The sequence below is a fragment of the Ictidomys tridecemlineatus genome, chromosome 4, assembly GCF_052094955.1.
Source record: "Ictidomys tridecemlineatus isolate mIctTri1 chromosome 4, mIctTri1.hap1, whole genome shotgun sequence".
Taxonomy (NCBI): Eukaryota; Metazoa; Chordata; class Mammalia; order Rodentia; family Sciuridae; genus Ictidomys; species Ictidomys tridecemlineatus.
The window spans coordinates 33,002,331-33,024,890 of NC_135480.1; the positions used below are offsets into that span (position 1 = coordinate 33,002,331).

Sequence of the window (22,560 nt, forward strand, 5' to 3'; positions counted from 1 at the left end):
TCCATATGAATTTCATGATTGCTTTATCTATTTCTACAAGAAATGCTGTTGGGATTTTGATTGGCATTGCATTAAACCTATAGAGAACTTTTGGTAATATTGCCATTTTGATAATGTTAGTTCTGCCTATCCACGAACAGGGTATATTTTTCCATCTTCTAAGACCTTCTTCTACTTCTTTCTTTAGGGTTCTGTAGTTTTCATTGTATAAATCTTTCACATCTTTTGTTAGGTTGATTCCCAAGTATTTTTTTTTTGAGGATATTGTGAATGGAGTGTTTTTCCTCATTTCCGTTTCAGAAGTTTTGTCGCTGATATACAGAAATGCCTTTGTTTTATGCATGTTGATTTTATATCCTGCCACTTTGCTGAATTCATTTATTAGTTCTAATAGTTTCTTTGTAGCCCCTTTTGGGTCTTCTAGGTATATTATCATGTCATCCGCAAATAGTGATAATTTAAGTTCTTCTTTTCCTATTTTTATGCCTTTAATTTCTTTTGTCTGTCTAATTGCTCTGGCCAGTGTTTCAAGAACTATACTGAATAGAAGTGGTGATAGGGCTGGGGATGTGGCTCACGCGGTAGCGTGCTCGCCTGGCATGCGTGCGACCCGGGTTTGATCTTCAGCACCACATACCAACAAACATGTTGTGTCCGCTGAGAACTAAAAAAAAAATAAATATTAAAAAAAATTCTCTGTCTCTCTCTCTCTCTCCTCTCTCACTCTCTCTAAAAAAAAAAAAGAAGTGGTGATAGAGGGCATCCTTGTCTTATTCCAGATTTTAGAGGGAATGCCTTCAATTTTCCTCCATTCAGAATGATGCTAGCCTGGGGCTTAGCATAGATAGCTTTTACAATGTCGAGGTAAGTTCCTGTTATCCCTAGTTTTTCTAATGTTTTGAACATAAAGGGATGCTGTACTTTGTCGAATGCTTTTTCTGCATCTATCGAGATGATCATATGGTTCTTATCTTTAAGTCTATTGATGTGGTGAGTAACATTTATTGATTTCCGTATATTGAACCATCCTTGCATCCCAGGGATGAATCCTGCTTGATCATGGTCACAATTTTTTTGATGTGTTTTTGTATTCGATTCGCCAGAATTTTATTGAGGATTTTTACATCTAGGTTCATTAGAGATATTGGTTTGTAGTTTTCTTTCTTTGAGGTGTCTTTGTCTGGTTTCGGAATCAGGGTGATGTTGGCCTCATCGAATGAATTTGGAAGAGCTCCCTCTTTTTCTATTTCCTGGAATAACTTGAAAAGTATTGGTATTAATTCTTCTTTAAAGGTTTTGTAAAACTCTGCTGTATACCCACCTGGTCCTGGGCTTTTCTTGGTTGGTAGTCTTTTGATTGCTTCTTCAATTTCATCCATTGATATTGGTCTGTTCAAATTGTGTGTATCCTCCTGACTCAGTCTGGGCAAATCATATGACTTAAGAAATTTATCGATGTCTTCACTATCTTCTATTTTATTGGAATATAGGGTTTCAAAATAATTTCTAATTGTCTTCTGTATTTCTGTAGCATCTGTTGTGATATTGCCTTTTTCATCCCGTATGTTAGTAATTTGAGTTCTTTCTCTTCTTCTCTTCGTTAGCATGGCTAAAGGTCTGTCGATCTTATTTATTTTTTTGAAGAACCAACTTTTAGTTTTGTTAATTTTTTCAATAGTTTCTTTTGTTTCAATTTCATTGATTTCCGCTCTGATTTTAATTATTTATTGCCTTCTGCTACATTTGATGTTGTTTTGCTCTTCCTTTTCTAGGGCTTTGAGATGAAGTTTGAGGTCATTTATTTGTTGGTTTTTTCTTTTTTTGAGGAATTACCTCCAGGCGATGAAGTTCCCTCTTAAAACTGCTTTCATTGTGTCCCATAGATTCCGATATGTTGTGTCTGTATTTTCATTTATCTCTAAGAATTTTTTAATTTCCTCCTTTATGTCTTCTGTAACCCATTGATCATTCAGTAACATATTGTTCATTTTCCATGTGATGTAGGATTTTTCCTTCCTTCTTTTATCATTGATTTCCAGTTTCATTCCATTATGATCTGATAAAATGCATGGTATTATCTCCACCCCTTTATATTTACTGAGGGTTGCCCTATGGCATAATATATGGTCTATTTTTGAGAAGGATCCATGTGCTACTGAGAAAAAAGTATATCCATTTGATGATGGTTGATATATTCTATATATGTCAGTTAAGTCTAGGTTATTGATTGTGGTATTGAGCTCTATAGTTTCTTTATTTAACTTTTGTTTGGAGGGTCTGTCCAATGGTGAGAGAGGTGTGTTGAAGTCACCCATAATTATTGTGTTGTGGTCTATTTGATTCTTGAACTTGAGGAGAATTTGTTTTATGAATGTTGCAGCACCATTATTTGGTGCATAAATATTGATAATTGTTATGTCTTGTTGGTGAATGGCTCCTTTTAACAACAGTATATAATGTCCTTCCTTATCCCTTTTGATTAACTTAGTCTTGAAGTTGATTTTATTTGATATGAGGATGGCCACTCCTGCTTGCTAACGAGGACTGTGTGCGTGGTATATTTTTTCCCATCTTTTCACCTTCAGCCTGTGTATGTCTTTTCCAATCAGATGTGTCTCCTGGAGGCAGCATATTGTTGAATTTGTTTTTTTAATCCATGATACCAGCCTATGTCACTTTATTGGAGAGTTTAAGGCATTAACATTTAGGGTTACTATTGATATATGATTTGTACTTCCAGCCATGTTTGATTATTTATCCTTTTTAAAAAAATTTAGTTTGTTTCTCCATGATTATCTTTCCTCCCTGCCCTCTGTCTTTACCGAGGCACTTCCCACTGATGGTTTTGGTTATTGTTTTTCATTTCTCCCTCGTGTAGTGTTTTGCTCAAGATGCTTTGCAAGGCTGGTTTTCTGGCTGCAAATTCTTTTAGCTTTTGTTTATCATGAAAGATTTTTATTTCGTTGTCATACCTGAAGCTTAATTTTGCTGGATACAGAATTCTTGGTTGGCATCCATTGTCTTTCAGTGTTTGAAATACATTGTTCCATGACCTTCTTGCTTTCAGCGTCTGTGATAAAAAATCCGTTGTTAACCTTATTGGTTTACCCCTGAGTGTAATCTGCCTCTTTTCTCTTGTAGCTTTTAATATTTTCTCTTTGTTCTGTATATTGGATATCTTCATAACAATGTGTCTTGGTGTTGGTCTACTGTGATTTTGTATGCTCGGTGTCCTGTATGCATCTACAATTTGTATATCCGTTTCCTTTTTTATTTCTGGAAAGTTTTCTGTAATTATTTCATTCAGCACGTTACTCATTCCCTTGCTTTGAATCTCTATACCTTCCTCTATCCCAATGACTCTTAAGTTTGGTTTTTTTATGTTATCTTATATCTCTTGGATGTTTTTCTCGTGATTTTTTACCGGACTTTCTGAGTTGTCTAGACTCTTTTCAAGATGATATATTTTGTTTTCATTATCTGACGTTCTGGCTTCTACTTGCTCCACTCTGTTAGTGATACTCTCATTTGATTTTTTAATTTGGTTTATAGTTTCTTTCATTTCTAGAATTATTGGTTGATTTTTTTAATAATTTCTATCTCCTGATAAAGATGCTTAACTTCTTCTTTTATCTGTTTATGTAATTCGTTTTCAATGTGTTCTTTCACTGTTTGAACTTGCTGTCTCATATCCTCTTTAAGGTTCCATTCCATCTGTCTAAGGTGTTCCTTGAGTTCTTTATATGACCATTTTTCTGATGACTCTAGGTCCTCCTGAATATTTGGGCTGTCTTGCATTGTTTGTACTCCTTTTCTTCCTTGCTTTTTTATGCTGCTCATGTTACTTTTTGTTCTGTTTGACTGCTGAGTTACTGTTTACTTCTGTAAATTTATTTGATGCTTGGGAGGAAAGGTATTAGATGGGAAGGGAAGAAGTCACTAAGGAGAATAAGAGTAAGCAGGTAGAATTCAAGGAAGGGGGAATAAGAAAATTGAAAAGAAATGAAAAGACAAAAGAAGAAAAAAAATAGGAAATAAAAAAATTTTAAAAATAATAATAATAAAAAAATTAAAATTAAAATTAGAAGAAAAAATTTAAAAAAATAAAAAATTTTTTTAAAAACAACAAGAAAGAAAGATGAAAATGAAAAAAAAAACAAAAAATAAAACAACTAATAAATGCAGTCCTAGAGTTTGATTAACTTCTCTTCCAGTAGGTGGAGCTGTGTCCACCAGGCCAAGCTTCTCCTGTCAATACGCGGAAACCAATCACTGTGCAGCAGCTCCCCCTCCCAGACTGGGCGAGTCTCCAATCCTGAGTGCCTAGGGCCTCCTCTTGTGTCTAGTCACTTCCTCACTTTTCCTCTAGCCAGGCCCCTCTCACCGGTGACGCTCACCACAATACTGCCTACCCGCCAGGTTTGCTGCTCCCAGGAGCCCTGTTTTCATGAACCACTGGGCACACTCTCCGTGTTTGCCATTCCCTCAGACCCTAAGTTTGTAGAGCTTGGGGCTGAGAATCCTCAGTGAATTTTACTTGCCCTCCGGTAGCCACGCCCCCGGTAGCTGGTGCAAGAGACCTCAGTTGTCAGCATTGGTGGGAGTGGTAGCAGGGAGTTACGCGCCACGGGTCCCGCGCCACTTCTGATTCCCTCGGTCTGGCTATCGTGCTCAGGGGAGAGCTGGGAGGGGCCCTTAAGGTTTCCCCAATGTGTGGAGAGGAAGGCTAGGGGATTACACACCTGTTGCCGCAGGTTTCAATGAAGTTATCTCCTCCGCCGCATTCTGGTGACATTAGTTCTCTGCCATGGTGGTATCTCTTGCAAATGGCGACAGTTTGTTTTTCTTTGCTGGGTGACCAATACAATGGGTGGGTCCTTACTGTCTCTCCCAAGCCCCTTTTCAAATCTGTGGCCACTACCTATGAAGGCTCAGTTGGCATTTACCTCCGTAGGGTCAGAAGGGCTGACCAGTTGTTTCAGCTGGATGGATTAGTGCTGAGTCACAGCTGTTTGTCTGCAGGAAGCAGGGGAACGGGAGCTTGAATTCAGCCGATCCGGGCTCAGTGTGTGTTCTGAGAGGCCCAGACTGTTCGCCCCAGATCTACGTCAGCTCAGCATTGCCTAGTGATCCTGAGCAAACAGCATTTAGACTGTTTAAGACTCCCTATGCCCGCACAGCTGAAGAGATCAGAGACTTGATCTTTTTGCGCCCGCTGCCATGTTGGATCTCTCCCTTTTTCTAGTCTATGTCTTTTAATTGGAAATTTGAGATCATTTACGTTTGATGTTTTTATAGAGAGGTTTACTATTTCCTGCCATTTTGATGAATTTCTAGTGTTTAACTTAAAATTTATCCCCTGACTTTTGTGTTCCATTTTTCAAAACTGTGTTCTTCAATCTCCACGTTTATATAATTTCTATAGTGTTTCTAAGAGTCAAGAACAGATAATTCAAGAAGAAAAAGTGATGAAACTGTATAAACATGAGAAAGAAGAAGAAAAGAATAATTCCAATTAACGTTTTAAAACATTAAAATAAACACCTAACTTGAGATTAAGGAATGCAATAACAAATATGGGGAACCTATCCAATCAATACAAAAGAATATATATGTAATAAAAAATTGACATTAGAGAGTTCTAAGTTATTACCTGATGAACTATTTGAGAAGGGGAGACTTTTTTTTGGACCTTCATTTTGGATGAAATGAGTGGAATTTCATCCAGGTTCACCCAGCCTGGTGCATGTGCAACACTCACCATCATTGGGGGATGCTGGGGATGGGAGGGAAGCTGGACTTCTATAGTGCAAGAATTAAAATCAAGAATCAGTAAATTTGATGGACTCAAACTAAAAAGTTTCTTCTCAGCAAAAGAAACAATCTGTGAGGTGAACAGAAAGCCTATATCCTGGGAGCAAATTGTTACCCCTCACACATCAGATAGAGCACTAATCTCTAGGGTATATAAAGAACTCAAAAAGCTAAGCACCAAAAAACCAAATAACCCAATAAATAAATGGGCCAAGGACTTGAACAGACACTTCTCAGAAGAGGATATACAATCAATCAATAAATACATGAAAAAAAATTTTCTAGCAATTAGAGAAATGTAAATCAAAACTACTCCGATATCATCTCACTCCAGTCAGAATGACAGCTCTTATGAAGACAAACAACAATAAGTGTTGGCGAGGATATGGGGGAAAAGGTACAGTCATACATTGCTGGTGTCTGCAAATTGGTGGAGCCAATATGGAAAGCAGTATGGAGATTCCTTGGAAATCTGGGAATGGAACCACCATTTGATCCAGCTATCCCTCTCCTCGGACTATACCCAAAGGACTTAAAAACAGCATACTACAGGGACACAACCACATCAATGTTTATAGCAGCACAATTTATAATATCTAAACTGTGGAGCCAACCTAGATGCCCTTCAGTAGATGGATGGATAAAAGAATGTGGCATATATACACAATGGAATATTACTCAGCAATAAAAGAGAATAAAATCATGGCATTTGCAGGTAAATGGATGGAGTTGGAGAAGATAATGCTAAGTGAAGTTAGCTACTCCCCAAAAACCAAATGCTGAATGTTTTCTTTGATATAAGGAGGCTGACTCATAGAGGGGTAGGGAGAGGGAGCATGGGAAGAATAGATGAGAGATATTTATATGAATAGATAGGGAAGAGGGCTAGGATAGAAAGGAAGGGGGCAGGGGATTAGCAAGGATGATGAAAAGCGATGAACATCATGATCCAAAGTACATGTATGAAGACACAAATTGGGTTTCAATATTACTTTATATACAAACAGAGATATAAAAATTGTACTCTACATGTGTAATAAGAATTGTAATGTATTCTGCTGTCATGTATTTAAAAAAATAAAAAATTTTTTTTTAAATAGAAACAATCTGTGAGGTGAATAGAGTGCCTACATCTTGGGATCAAATCTTTACCCCTCACACATCAGATAGAGCACTAATCTCTAGAGTAAATAAAGAACTCAAAAAGCTAAGCACCAAAAAAAAAATAAATAACCTAATCAATAAATGGGCCAAGGACCTGAACAGAGAGTTCTCAGAAGATGATATGCAAACAGTTAACAAATATATGAAAAAAGTTCATCATCACTAGCAATTAGAGAAATGCCAATCAAATCCACTCTAAGCTTTCATCTCACTCCAGTCAGAATGACAGCTCTTATGAAGACAAACAACAATAAGTGTTGGTGAGGATGTGGAAAAAAAGGTAAAACTCATACACTGCTGTGGGACTGCAAATTTGTGCGGCCAATATGGAAAGCAATATGGAGATTTCTTGGAAAATTGGGCATGGAACCACGATTTAACCCAGCTATCCCTCTCCTTGGTTTATACCCAAAGGACTTAAAAACATCATACTACAGGGACACAGCCACATCAATGTCTATAGCAGCACAATTCATAATAGCTAAACTATGGAACCAACCTAGATGCCCTTCAGTAGATGAATGGATAAAAAAAATGTCAAATATATATATACACAATGGAATATTACTCAGCAGTAAAAGAGAATAAAATCTTGGCATTTGCAGGTAAATGGGTGGAGTTAGAGAAGATAATGCTAAGTGAAGTTAGCCACACCCAAAAAACCAAATGCTGAATGTTTTCTCTGATATAAGGAGTCTGACTCATAGTGGGGTAGGGAGAGGGAGCATGGGAGCAACAGATGAACTCTAGATAGGACAGAGGGTTGGAGGGGAAAGGAGGGGGCATGGGATTATAAATGATGGTGGAATGTGATGATCATTACTATCCAAAGTACATGTATGAAGACACAAATTGGTGTGAATATACTTTGTATAGAACCAGAGAGATGAAAAATTGTGCTCTATATGTGTAATAAGAATTGTAATACATTCTGCTGTCTAATATAAATACAAATAAAAATAAATAAATAAATAATTTAAAAAATTCTTTACTATTTTCCATTTCTGTTTTGAGAATTTTCAAGTCTCTCCAAATCTCTGACTGTCCAATATTGTGTCTTAGTGCATTCCCTCTGTTACCCATCTCTTTGATCAATTGTTTTCTTACTACTCATTTCTGGACTGTGAAGCAGTTTAGGTTTGCTGCCTAGTTCCATACTGCTTTCTTCCTGTCATTTTTACAACAAGATATTTTGAAACATGAATACACTGTGGGATGGCTAAATCAAGCTAATTAACATATGTAATTACTTCACATACTTATTGGGTGTGTGTGTGTGTTGAGAGCCTTAAAATCTACTAGTAGCAATTTTCAAGTATACATACATTGTATTAACTATAGTCACCATGATATTCAACAGATCTCTAACTTATTCTTTCTAACTGAAATTTTGTGTTCTTCGGTTAACATTTCCCCAATTATTCTGTACCACTCACCCTCAGTTTCTGGTAACACCCTTCTACTCTTTGCTTCTATTAAGTTTGACTTTTAGATTTCATATGTAAGTGAGTTAATACAATATTTGTCTGTCTGTGCCTGGCTTATTTTACTTAACATAATGCCCTTTGTGTTATCCACATCATTACAAACCTTATGTCTATTCTTAAGGCTGATTAGTATTCCAATTTATACTACCTGTTTTCAATACTTATTATAATACCATAATAATTAAGATGAATGGTATTGAAGTAAGAATACTCACAAAGAGAAAAGAAACAAAGTAGAGATTAGCGATAGGCTTATATATGTGTGGACAAATAATTTTTGATATGGTGACTTAATGTGGAAAACAGTGTTTTTGACAAATGTTGCTTAATCAACTATTTGTGTGACAAGAAATTACCTCAAATTATCCATAAAAATTAATTTAAAATTGATCATAAATCTGATCATAAAAATTAAAATTATAATAGTTCTTATAGAAAATAGAGAAAATCTTTGCAACCTTGTGTAAGCAAAAATTTCTTAGATACTAAATAAAAAATGTGAACAGAAAATTATTAAATGTACTTAATACAACTTGAAAAACTTCTTCAAAAGACAAAATAAAAAGTTAAGCCACAGACTATGAGAAAATACTCAGAAAACATTTGTCTGACAAATATCATCATATATAAAGATCTCTGATAACCAAATTGTAAGAAAACAATCAACTCAATAAAAATAGTTAAAAAATTTGAATAGGAAACATTACTAGAGAAGACAGAAATCAGCCATAAGCACATGAAAACATGCTCGATACTATTAGTCATTAAAGAAATTCACAATGCGTTACCACTACACAAACATTAGAATGGCTAAAATTAAAAAGACTTGACAATACCATGTGTTGATGAAATGGGAAATCTCATTTGGCTGATGAGAATTAAAAATGATACAGACACTTTGAAAACCTTAATAGTTTCCAATTAAGTTAAATATATACTTACCAAACAATGTAGTAGTCCAATTTCTAGACATATAGCAAGAGAAATAACATATCAACACAAACATTTCTAAGTGAATGTTCATAGTAGCTTTATTCTTAATAGCCCAAACTAGAAACAATCCAAAACTATATCAACTGGTGAATAAAAATTATGATATATCCATGCCAAGGAATGCTCTTCAACAATAAAAAGAATAAATACGCAGAAAACGTATTTATTTAACGAGCCAGTTACAAAATATTAAATAGTATGAAATTGTTGAATAGATAAAACTATTCTCTAGTGTAGGAAAGAGACTGTTGGTGGCCTGGGACCAGTTATTAAGTTCTGATTGGAAAGGAGCCTGAGGAATTTGAAGGATATGGCAGTATTCTATATCTTGATGGTGGTGGTTGTCACACAGGGACAAATATTTTTCTACCTGTATCACACTTCACACTTAAAATAGGTACAGTTTATTTCCTATCAACTAAACATCAGTAGAGTAGATATTTAAAATCTAACAAAAATAACAATATTATTTGAAGTGTAATCTGGACAATTATCCTTAAGAAGAAATCAATTAAGGTAAAGTATCCAAGAATTATGCATTAATATATTTCTTAGAAAACCTCCATTTATATACTTTTCATTTACTTTATAATGTAAAATACCAGAATACAACAGAAGACAAATTTACAAGAAATAGTTGCTTTTATAAGTCTCAGTCATGTTCATTACTAGTAAGAACAAATAACTAGATTATTTATTCTATCACCTACCTTTCTGAGAATAAGACAAAAAACAGCCAGCAAATTTATCTCCAAGATTTATTCAGAAAAGTACCTATAAGCCACTTAATAAGATTGGTACAGATTCAACCCAATCTCTTGGTATCTTTAGGTTAAGGATAAATAATTCTAAGTTATAAAATGTTGGCCTCAACAGAGATTTGGGTTATCTAATGAATTTTAGTTCTTGAAAAATTCAAGCCTATTTGACCATCTTTCATTTGGAAAAAAAAATCAATAGAGTTTTTTTCTCAAAATATTCATGATATGTTGTAGTTCTGTTCCACTAAACAAGTACAACTAATTGCAAAAGGTGAAATATTTTTAGTAAAAGAATTAATTTCATAGTTATTCATTCATTTTCACCTTGCCAAATTTATTCTAAATTTCTTCCCTCAGTTCCTAATTAAATATTTCTTTCTTTAGGTTTATATGGTAAATATAGTAATCTATTTGCTGCACAATGCTCAATGAATTAGCAAAATCAGTTTGCATCATTTGAGCAACATAGGCCAATATAATTTTTTTCCTATCAGTATGACTTTAACTCAAATGAAAGAATATTCTGATTCAAATGGCTAAGGAAAAAGCAATCAAGAAATTCAGAGGTAGGGCATCTTCAAGTACAGTGACAGGATTCTAGCTGTGTTCTCTGAATTTTGCATTTTTCATATATTGGTAAAAGGTTGCTACTCCACAGCTGGACCATCTCTTCCATATGAATGAAGAAGCTTTTCCCAGAAGCCCCTAATGATGTCTCATTGACCAAACTGTATTATGTACCCATCCCCAAACCATTCACTAACAAGATAACTGTAATCTTCCTTGAGTCAAAAGCAGGAAGGATAAGCCCTTAAAAAAATCAGTACTGTATAACAGGAATGAGGTACAGCATATCTGGTAGACAACCAGCAGTGTTGATATAAATATGAAAAGGTTTTCTTATTTTATTCCTAAAAATAATTTAAGGTCAGTGTTCTGGTACTAAAAATATTAGATTTTTTTGAAAAAAAAGTCTTCTGAAATTATGCATTGTTTAATTTTAGGAGAATCTTGTAAAATTGTCCATACATTTTTTTATTTTACTAGAATCAAAGTAGGACATTAATTATGAAATGAGATCATATATTAGAAATAATACGTATTGACCTTTGTTTTTTCATTAACTTAAAATGTTTTTATGACTATTGACATCTACCAGTACTTGGATTTACCGGTGAGCCAAGCTGTTTTCATGGAGTTTTCAGTCTAGTTGTGGGACAGTGGTAAAATGATAACATTGCTAAACATGGAGTAGGTGGCCTAGGAAAGCCTTCTGAGAAAAGATAAACAGGACTTATGTGGGAACACGTGGGGGATAGTGAAGCTAGAGAAACATTTCAAACAGAGAACACAGCAAACAGAAAGGCTCCATGGCAAGAGTGGATAGGATGAATTCCAGGGATTGAGAGGTTGATAAATGAAGGAAAGAGTGGCTTTGTAAGAAAGGTCACAGATTTTTTTCTGCCTTTTCCTCTGAGAGCACTGAGAAATCCTCTAATGGGTTTTACTTAGGAGTGTTATGGAGTGTAACCAGATTTATAATTTTGAATAGGTGACTTTAGTGCTTGGTGGAGAACAAGTTGAATGGGCAAGAACAGAGGTAGGGAGACTATTAGCTTACTGTAGGAGTTCTACCTATAGGTGGTAATGGCTTGGAATAGGATATAGTAGTGGAGATTGAGAAAAGTATATGGATTGGTAAGATTTTTAGAAGACAAAATAAGCAGGCTCTGACAATGAAGGGTTAAGAGTATTAATGACAATTTTGAAGTTTCTGGTTTGTTCATTTTGATGAAGAGAGGTTCCTTTTCCTAAGACACAGAATGCTAGAAGAGCAGCCAGGAGGAGATGAAACAGGAACTGAATATTGTACCTATTCACATTGAAGTATCTTTAATCTGTTGAAGTGGAAATATTGCATAGGTATTACATAACCTGCAGTTAGAAGAACCCCTGGGAGTGTTTATATCCATTTGGGAGTTGTCAATACATAGAGGGAAGATGAAACATTGGGGCTCAGTTTAGATTACCTTAAGAGAGAAAGTAGAGCGAAGAAGAAAAAGGTCTAGGATTTGAGCAATTCTAGTCCTGGAGGGCATGAGCCTATGAACAGGTCAGAAAAAAAACAAGAGAAGGATTAATAGATTCTTTTATCTCAGAATTCAAGGGAAATGATTTAAAGAAATAGAAAATGTTCATTTGAGCATTTGCTCAAAGTTCAAAAGAATTGAGAATTAAGAAAATATCCTTGGATTGATCAACCTGATACTCATTGGTAATCTTGTTAGATTATTTCAGTGAAGTGATGGCAAGAAAGCCAGACTTGAATGTTCTGAGAAAGAATGGGAAGAAAGGACATGGAAACAGTGTGCATGAACAACTCTTTAAAGACATTTCACTGTGAAGGGGAAGGGTAGCTCGAGGGAAATGTGATGTGATGGAGGAATTTAATTTTTATATAGGAAAGACTTGATTATGTTTGAGAGTCAGTTGTAAAAATCTAGTTAAGGAGGGTTTGAAAATACTTGAGAGAGAAGAAATGATAGATAATTTATACTACTTTAAAACCAGGGCAAACATAATTTAAAGTACTGTAGAATATTGACATTAGATAGGAGTGAGGAACCCCTTGTAATATAACTAGAGATAAAAGAGAGGATGGATGCATAAGTAGGTAGGCTTGAGCCTTAATATCAGGATGATGAAGCTTCAATTTTCTCTTGTTCATACTCTTTGCTGCTGAAAGTGAAAAAGGAATTAAGGAAGGTAGAGATATCAGATTGAAGATGGTTTGGAAATGCTCATTTCAGAAAGTGGTAGAGAATTGTAACAGAGGGCCAGGGTGGGGCTCAGTGGTAGAGCACTTGCCTATTACGTTTGAGGCTCTGGGTTCAATCCTTAGCATCACATAAAAATAGAAACAAAATAAAAGTATTGTGTCCATCTACAACTAAAAATTTAAAAATAAGGAAAAAAAGAAACGTAACAGAAGTGACTAGGGAGGTTAGTGATGAATAAAATTAATGCTCATGTCTTCAGTTATGTGATTTTCTCAAGCAGTAGCAAGTTTCTCATATGGACTGAAAGGTGCACAGGGAATGGAAGGAAAAGTTCACCCAGAATTAGGATTGTAAGCTACGTGCAACAAAAGTTATCCATAAAATGAGAAAGAATAAATAGAGTGAGCTTAGATGGTAAGCTTGAACAAGTTCCTAGAAAGAATTTAAAAGCTAAAGAAAGTACCTTAAAATCTAATTTGAATATAAATATTCTCTCTGTAAAGTAAATGGAAAATATAGAAATATAGAAAATATCAAGAATAATATAAAGTTTTTAGTGTTCTAAAGTTTTACTATTTATTGAATAATAATCTGTATTTTAATATTTTTTGCATGATTCCTTCTCTATTTTTTCTTTCTTATTAATACTTGTGTATTTTGGATTAGAATTATGATCTGACAATTTTAATCACATTTTTAAACTTCATACATTAGAAGCATTTTATAAATCATTGGATTTTATTTTACAATATAATTTTAATAGCTTTATAGTATAGAAAGAACTATAAATGTATATTCAATTTAACCAGAGATTATTGTAATACATTATTTATTGATTTCTTTTCCTGTATAGGTTTTAGATACTTGCACAATGAGAATGAATCTAGACTCACCAGCAAGATATCTTTATGATATGTATGGCAGAAAAATTGAAGATTTTTCCAAAGGTAAGATTTTAGTAAACTATATGATAATATTTTGAAAGGTATTTATATAATTTTGGTTTTACTTTAAACAATTAAAAGGAAAACAGATATAATAAAACTGTTTGACATGGACAAATAAAGTATTCTTATATACAGGGAACTAAGATTTTAAGAGCCTTTTGTCTTGGCACAAATTTGAATTTTTTTAAAAAAAATGTTCATTAGAATTTTAACCTGGGGCTGGGGATGTGGCTCAAGCGGTAGCGCGCTCGCCTGACATGCGTGCGACCCGGGTTCCATCCTCAGCACCACATACCAAAGATGTAAACAAAGATGTTGTGTCCGCTGAGAACTAAAAAATAAATACTAAAAAGTTCTCTCTCTCTCTCTCTCTCTCTCTCTCTCTCTCTCTCTCTCTCTAAAAAAAAAAAGAATTTTAACCTTACTAAGTCACAACTAAGAAAACAAAAATAATTGTTACATTTTCATGACAGCCAAATCATATGAGATACAGCTTTCTAAAGAGAAATTGTACTATAATATACTTATATTAAGATTTTTTAAATGTTTTGGTCAACTTTCTAGAGGTTGTTTAAAGGTTATGTAATGTGCTTTAAAACACTTTCATTGTATGCGTTTGCCAGAAGGTGACATTTACTTACGGTATCTCTAAAGAAACTGATTTTGCTCCCTAAAACCAAAAATACCATGAATTCCACATTTGTGAGTTTATATGTGCTATTAGGATAGTCCCATAACTTCACCTAAACTTTAAATCCATGCCTGAGGAGGGTTGAAATATTAAATAACACGTCTTCAACTGCAAGGTTAGGTCCAGTCAACTATAATGATTTGGGGATGTGCCAATATCACATACCTTCATTTATTTCCAGTTTTTTCTCTTGTGCTATATAAAAGCAAGGCTATGCCCTTGATTTGTCACCCTTAATTAATACTTATTGAATGATAACTGTGACATTTGGATACTTATTGTTTATAACTTCCATTATCTGGGGTAAAGGATTATGTATGTGTGTGTGTATGTGCTTAGAAAGTAGATATATTTTTTAGTTATTTAAAAATGTTTTATTAGTGCATTATAGATAAATGTAATGTTGAGGTTCATTTTGATAGAATCATGAATGCAGGGAATATAATTTTTTTCAATTTCAGTCCCCAGTACTTCTTTTTCTGCTCTCCTCCTCCTGTTCCCCTTCATCTAGCCTGCTGGTCTTTCTTCTATTTATTTATTATTTTTGAAATTAATGCTTTGTAGATATAAATAAAAGGTGAAATTCATAGCGGTATATTAATATATGTACATCTTTTCTTATATATCATAATTAGTTTAATTTTATTAAAAATTTTTATCTGAAGATGTTAGATAAAGTTATGTACCTGTAATACATATGTAGCACAAGGAATCCTTCCTTATGTTCATGTTTTTGGAGTGGTAAGAATATTACCAAAATTGATTTTTTAATTCCTTCATGTTTCTTCTTCCATCATTCTGGCTAACTTTTTTGTAAGATTAATAATATTTATTCCTATACTTACATTGATAAAAAAATAACCAATACATTTTCTTAAAACCCTATCTGGTTTTAAATTATTTCCAGAATACCTGGAATTTAAAAATTGTATTTAAATAACTGCTAGAATTTAACTATATAATCTTGGTTAAGATTAAAGATTTATATTTATAAAGCTGGCTTTCCCCCTTCCAAATGGTATCACAGAATTACTTATCAAAACAGAAAAGCACCGATTCTGAGGCATGATACTTCATAGGTGCCAGAGGCATTCAGATTCATGTCTCATGCTTCACATATCCCAGAAGTGTGCTATTATCACATTTTAATGCATGCCTTGCCCTGTGTTTTTGCATACTTATAAAAGCTTATGCCAGTTGAAATTAGCCTATGCAGTTACTAACACGTGGAAGTATTACAAGTTCACTGGACTTAAAATACTTAAAGAAGCTAATCCTATTGGAGGAACTTCCAGTCTGTACCACGCTCGTCACTTAATATTAGGTTTTTAAATTTCTTTTTGTTTTGTTTGTTATTATGATTTTTTGCAACAAATTATTGGAGTCTGTAAACTTTTATGGTCTTCTGAACTTAACTTAGGAAAGGTAAAATGTTAGATGAGTTATCTTTTAAATTAATTAATTAAATAAATACTGATTTTTTTAAAATTTAATATATAACTTGGGGTTTTTGCTTGCCTCATATCAGAACTGAAAAAAAGTCATTTAATAATGTCTAAAGTTAAGGTCAAACCAATTATTTTAAATTTGTGAGCACAAATTAGAAGTATAATTGTACTAAGAACTAAAAGCAACAGATATAAAAAATAAAAGTAAATTTTTTTCTTCTATTACTTCTTTTTGGGAATTAGTACACTTACAATTTTTCCTCCTATGCTATGAGAAATGAGCACATTTTTTCCTCAATATTAAATTTCTTTTACTTTTTCAAGTCTAGTAAAACCTTAAAATAATCCACAGGATTTGCAAATTGCTTATATATTTAGATTTCCAAACGATACATGATTTTAGCAAAGCAATTTATATTGTAACATGTGAGAAAGTTCTTTTGTCATGATTCCTGAATAGATCTGTCCTTTCAAGTATAGAAAGGAATCAGCTATTGATTGTGTAGATATCAGATTCCTATAGCCAACATGCTAGTACATAATGTGTGTGCTAATAATGTATCCTCAAAGTCACACCCCCACCACCCCCACCAAATAACAGAGGTATGGGAGAAATGGTGCTGGGAAGACTATTCAAATTCTATGCACCTTTAAAACCAGAACAGTAACTAAAAGAATAATTATTAACTTAAGAGATAATGTAAACAGCCTGGGCAGGCATCTCAGAATGCTGTTTCAGAGGAAATTAGTGCTGCACAAAAACAGTGCAGAGTGAGACAATGCAGATGAAAGTGAAATGGAGGAAGGAGCCAGTGGGGTTTCTTTGAAGAAAGGCACAGAAGGAAGTGAAATTCCCACAGATAGTCATGTAAGGCCAGGGGTGGATCTCTCTGAACTGGGAACACCAGTGCAGCCATCAAGCTAAGGGCTTTTTTTTCTTTTCTGCTAAAAAATAAAAAATATACTGCTACTCTTTTCAGCTTTGTTTGCTTAGAAAAAAAACACATATATTTGCCAAACTTCCATATCATTCTGCCATCATTCTCCTGTTTACTAATCATACAAAGCTATTTGATGTTATAGAAGAATTTAATAGTGGCAACTAATGTAGAGAGTGTTGCATTTTTGCAGGAGTTGTTTAATAACACTCCTATTCTTCTTAATATTTCCCAACTTGATCTCTTAACTTCCTTGGCTATTTTATTGGGGAGAACCAGTTGAGTCACTCTTACTCTTGGGGTCTCTTAGGACCCTTATGAGTCTTCCATTCCAATAATCCTGCTCTTTTGTGGATCCTTCTAGATCATAGAAGGTAGTGTAAAGTTTACCCCAGTGATTCTGAAATGAGTTAGAATAGTACATTAATTAAATCAGCTCCAAGACCATTATTTGTTGCCCCGAATGTTCACTTTCCATTTAATTTTCCACTCCAAATTATGTCTAACAACTCTATCTAAAAATAGCTTTATGTTTTCTGATAAGTTCTTTAGAGATTCTGCAATAAAATTAAATTACAGGAGTAGCATGTTTCATTTATAACATTCCAATAAAATAGTGATAACCTGAATTTAAATGTTAACTCATGCCCATTATCAACTTTTGTAGAGAAATTAAAATTCAAAGGTTAAAATCCCAAGGAAATTAAAATCTGAAGTATTTAAGTATTTCCACAGTCTTTATAAAGTATTTATACAGAAGTAAATCCAATATCCCATAATCTTACCTTTATGAGTTAAAATCTAATAAAAGTTCAAACACCTCAAATTAATGTGCAAAGAATTTGAAGTCCTTCTTAATGTTTATTTTTCTCAGTGTCAGCCAGATGGCTTCTGGATGCTTGATTTGAGCTGGAATTCCTCCAGCTGTGGCTGTCTGGGCTCCTGGAGTGGGTGTCATCTCACAGGACCTCAAAAGTTGAATTAGGTCTACACAACTTTTTCATGGGCCTTATGTCCAAACAAATAAACAATTATTGCAACATCAACACCACACACAGAACATTCAGACAGAAGTGAATAGAAGCAAATGTGGCCATTTCACACAAAATAATGTTTCCATGACCCTATGTTTGGCAAAATCCAGATCCAAATAACATAGCACAAACTATGAGAAGGAGGGTAGAAAAGAGAAAACATACTTCTTGTCAGTATTTCCAAGATGTCATCCAGTCTGTGCTGTTGATCAAAGTCTATGACCTCTGGCATAAGTTGTTGGAAGGCAATCTCTAATGCATTAATTACGGCAGCATGTATTTACAATATCTTGAGGCAAAAATTGACCAGTTCACGTTATCTTGTCTCACAGAGGCTGCATTAAATGTTGGCTAAGTGCTCTGATTTTGGAATCAGAGTTCAAATTTCAGTTATGCCACTTGTTATGATGACTTAGGAGAGGTTATTTAGCTTCTTTGAGAATCAGTTTCCTTATCTATAAAACAAGGATTACATTATTTACCTTTATATGTTGTTGCAAGGATTAAGTGAATTACATGTAAAGTCTTTAAAACCAGTGTCTGACATTTGATAAGCATTATATAAAATTGGCTATGTTATTCTCACTGAGAGGACTGAGAGTGTTTTTAATTTTTTTTTTTTGCTATTTTTTTTTGCAGAGTGTTTTGTTCTTGCAATATTTGGAAGTTTGTTAGAATGGAACCACCTTTGACCCATGCTATTTCTCAGTTTATACCCAAAGACTTAAAATCAGCACACCACAGTGACACAGCCATATTAATGTTTATAGCAGCTCAGTTCACACTAGCTAAATTATGGAATCAGCCTAGGTGCCCTTCAAAAGATGAATGGATAAAGAAAATGTAGTGTATTATACACATTGGAATTCTTACTCAGCCATAAAGAAGAATGAACTATGGCATTTACCAGTTAATGGATGAAACTGGAGAGTAAAGTGATATAAGCCGATTCCAAAAAACCAAAGGCCGAATGTTTTCTCTGATATGTTGATACTAATTCACAATAAGGGGGTGGGTAGGGAAGAATAGAAGTAGTATGGATTAGAGGAGAGGGAAGGAAGTAGTTTGGATTAGACGAAAAGTAAGGAAGGGGGAGGGTGGGAAATGGGAATAAGAAAGATAGTAGAATGAATCAGACGTTACTTTCTTTTATGCCTATGTGAATACACAACCAATATATTCCCACATCATGTACAACCAGAAGAATGGAAAGTTATACTCCATATATGTATAATATGTCAAAATACATTCTACTGTCATGAATAACTAATAAGAACAAATTTAAAAAATGGAAGTTTACATTGGTAGCTCTAGTCATAAAGACTTATGTGAAGCATGGTTCTTTCCCTTTGTAAAGTATCCCAGGTGTTTTAATGTTCTTTTCCTTCTCAGTCACAGCTTCTAGACCCCGTGCTGAATTAAGGGTGGTTTCCTGTCTGATAGCATAGCATCCACCTCTTTTTAAGGGTGTCATTTTCAACTGTGGGTCTTCATGGCTACTATCAAGGCCTCTCCCTAAGGAATTGTTTAAGCCCAAGAAACTTACTTCATAGGCACAGCTTCCCTCTCATTTCCACTTGGAGAATATTTTTTGGTAGCTTTTGAAGTGAAGCAGCTCTTTATGTTTGAGGCTCATGTTCTTAGGGCCTCTGTGAGGACCACCATCACTGCTGTTTCCTCGTGAAGACATGGTCTTTCCCTAGCATTTGAATGCTTCTGCTCTTTAGTTAACATTTGTCTGATACCTCTTTTTCTTCAATATTTTGGGTTATCTTTTTGATAAAGCTGTTCCTTTCAGAAAAGTTAACTTCTGCAATAAGCTTACAGGTAGCATTATTTGCTGCAGTTGAGTACTTATTTCTTTTTTTCTTTTTTTGACTTTGCTTTCTGGTCTGTTCTTGTATTTTTCTAATATTTTTCTTGCAGAGTATCTTATAGTGAGATACAGGAAGTCCATGAGTTCTCAGTTTGTCCATAACATCTTTTGTTTAAGTCAATCTTGTTCACTTTTAATCCCTGAGTTAAATAATCCTACCAAGAATATATTCTCCTACAATCTAACATCTAATTTAGATTTTAGATCCTTGATTTGTTATTATTCTGTTCAGTTCCCTGTAATGTAATTCATCTTGCCTTTGGATTCCCTTAATCTAAAGGCCATTAATTTTTAGATTTCACCCAATAGTTTTTTTTTAGTATTTTATTCTAATCTTCCTCTTTAATTTGTCCAGTTTTGGTGTGCACTATTTATCCTGTTCTCCAAAGAGATTCCCTAGTTGGCCTTACTATAAATTTACCCATAGCATAAATACTACCTCTTTGCAATGTTCAGGAATCCAGCTTCTCTGGAGGATTGTTCTAAGTCTGTTCTTCAAGATCTTATTTTTATTTCTCTGTTAAATATCACTGAGCCCCAGTTACCATTTTGATTTTATAAGAAATTATTTCCCTGTTTATAATAACCTCTTTAAGAGTAGCTACACTTGAATGTGTTTCTTGTGCTTGGCCTTTGGGATATTTTTCTCTTTTCATGTCTGTCAAACATGTGTGCTTGGATCAAATGTTTACCATTATTCTAAGGTGATCTCTTTTCTCCTCCAGTTGTGTCTGTTTGTTTTATTTCACTTTCATACACTGTTCTGTCCATAATAATGAAACATATTTTTAAACTACTTTGCTTTCTTCTTGATTCCTTTAGCAAATCTGAGTCCTAGATTTTTTTCTTTTTTTTTTATTATTGTTAGTCGTTCAAAACATTACATCTTTCTTGATATATCATATTTCACAGTTTGATTCAAAAGGGTTTTGAACTCCCACCTTTACCCCGTATACAGATTGCTGAATCACATCAGTTACATCAGTTACATTTCCATTGATTTACATATTGCCATTCTAGTGTCTGATGAATTCTGCTCTCTATCCTATCCTCTACTATCCCCCTCCCCTCCCCTCCCCTCCCCTCCCCTCTTCTCTCTCGACCCCCTCTACTGTAAAACATTCCTTCCACTTGTATTATTCTTCCCTTACCCCTTACTTCCTCTTGTATGTAATTTTGTATAACCCTGAGGATCACCTTCCCTTTCCATGCAATTTCCCTTCTCTCTCCCTTTCCCTCCCACCTCTCATCCCTATTTAATGTTAATCTTCTTCTCCTGCTCTTCGTCCCTACTCTGTCCTTAGTTACTCCCCTTATATCAAAGAAGTCATTTGGCATTTGTTTTTTAAGGATTGGCTAGCTTCACTTAGCATAATCTGCTCTAATGCCATCCATTTCCCTCCAAATTCTATGATTTTGTCATTTCTTAATGCAGAGTAATACTCCATTGTGTATAAATGCCACATTTTCTTTATCCATTCATCTATTGAAGGGCATCTAGGTTGGTTCCACAATCTTGCTATCGTGAATTGTGCTGCTATGAACATCGATGTAGCAGTGTCCCTGTAGCATGCTCTTATTAGGTCTTTAGGGAATAGACAGAGAAGGGGAATAGCTGGGTCAAATGGTGGTTCCATTCCCAGCTTTCCAAGAAATCTCCATACTGCTTTCCAAATTGGCTGCACCAATTTGCAGTCCCACCAACAATGAACCAATGTACCCTTTTCCCCACATCCTCGCCAGCACCTGTTGTTGTTTGACTTCATAATGGCTGCCAATCTTACTGGAGTGAGATGGTATCTTAGGGTGGTTTTGATTTGCATTTCTCTGACTGCTAGCGATGTTGAACATTTTTTCATGTACTTATTGATTGATTGTATGTCCTCCTCTGAGAAGTGTCTGTTCAGGTCCTTGGCCCATTTGTTGATTGGGTTATTTGTTGTCTTTTTGTCTAATTTTTTGAGTTCTTTGTATACTCTGGATATTAGGGCTCTAGCTGAAGTGTGAGAAGTAAAGATTTGTTCCCAGGATGTGCTCCCTGTTAACCTCTCTTATTGAGTCCTAGATTTTAATGCCTTGAATAATTTCCCTATTTTAACTTAAATTGTTATCTTACAGACTCAGCTGCCATAAGAGTTTCAAGTCCTGGCCTATAGATTTGCTTTTAAAACAGAAAAGCAGCACTTATTTTTCCCCTTTCCAGTGCCTAAAATGATCTGACTTCATTCTTAGACTTCTCTGAAGTTTTAGGTGAAGTTCACTGTTGATAAAAGAGCAAGCAGCAGCAGCCTGCCCAGGAAGGCAGGCATGGCCTACTAGGAGTACTAAGCCCTCCACAGCCATGTTCAATCCTAGACTGTCATTTGCTGAAGGCCATGACAATTAGGAAATAATCCCTGCTACATTTAGGTTTGTGAACCATCAAGCTCAATCAAATTCTACGTATCTTTACTTATGAAGTTTAAGGTTAACTTCCCTATTGTTTATGCAAAGTCCCTCTGTAAAAAGACAACTAAAAAACCACATGACACAAAATAAACTGCTAGATACCACTTAGGTTAAAGATTAAGCAAGCAAACAAATAAACAAGACTCCATATCCTTTCATATTAAAACACTGTCAAAGTT

General features: G+C 34.5%; 1 protein-coding gene across 2 annotated transcripts in view; it reads left to right on the forward strand.

Annotated features, from left to right (window-relative positions):
• Positions 1 to 22,560, forward strand: part of Dcdc1 (doublecortin domain containing 1) — a 485,491-nt gene that overhangs the window by 77,724 nt on the left and 385,207 nt on the right. For both annotated transcript variants that reach the window (XM_040284557.2, XM_078046288.1), the window contains one exon: positions 13,853 to 13,946. In XM_040284557.2, the coding sequence (XP_040140491.2) occupies positions 13,853 to 13,946 (94 nt within the window). The remainder of the gene's footprint in view (positions 1 to 13,852; positions 13,947 to 22,560) is intronic.